At 64.7% G+C, this 295-nt stretch overlaps 1 protein-coding gene across 1 annotated transcript; it reads right to left on the bottom strand.

Annotated features, from left to right (window-relative positions):
- Window positions 1-6: 6 nt before the first annotated feature.
- Window positions 7-225, bottom strand: LOC103926211 (zinc finger protein 593-like; the record flags this gene model as incomplete). The annotated part of the gene is made up of 1 exon (XM_009335089.1): window positions 7-225. A coding segment is annotated over one exon (142 nt), but the record flags the coding sequence as incomplete, so codon positions are not given.
- Between the last annotated feature and the right edge of the window lie 70 nt (window positions 226-295).

The raw sequence follows: 295 nt of genomic DNA, 5'->3' as shown, positions 1-295 counted from the left end.
CTGCGCCGGGGCATGTTTTTCTCACAAAGCTGAGGACAAAGACGCCCTCACGGAGCCGCCCGGCCCCTCAGTCCGCTGGAGGCTCAGCTGGACGCCTCCATCTCGATGACTTCCTCGAGCGGCTGGGTCTGCACTTCCACCTTCTTTGGGGGGATGTAGGAGCCCATCCCGGCGGCGCGCTCTGCCTCCTCCTGCGTGTACGGTGCCTCCCGCAGCTGCTTCAGCCTGCGGGGAAGGCAGAGAGGAGGGCTGAAGCCTTCCACCTCAAAACAAGACCGGCCCTGAACTGACGCTG

The sequence above is a fragment of the Pygoscelis adeliae genome, unplaced genomic scaffold (assembly GCF_000699105.1).
Source record: "Pygoscelis adeliae isolate BGI_AS28 unplaced genomic scaffold, ASM69910v1 C10005343, whole genome shotgun sequence".
Taxonomy (NCBI): domain Eukaryota; kingdom Metazoa; phylum Chordata; class Aves; order Sphenisciformes; family Spheniscidae; genus Pygoscelis; species Pygoscelis adeliae.
Note: the sequence above shows the minus strand (reverse complement) of the source record. Positions and strands in the feature narration are given on the sequence as shown.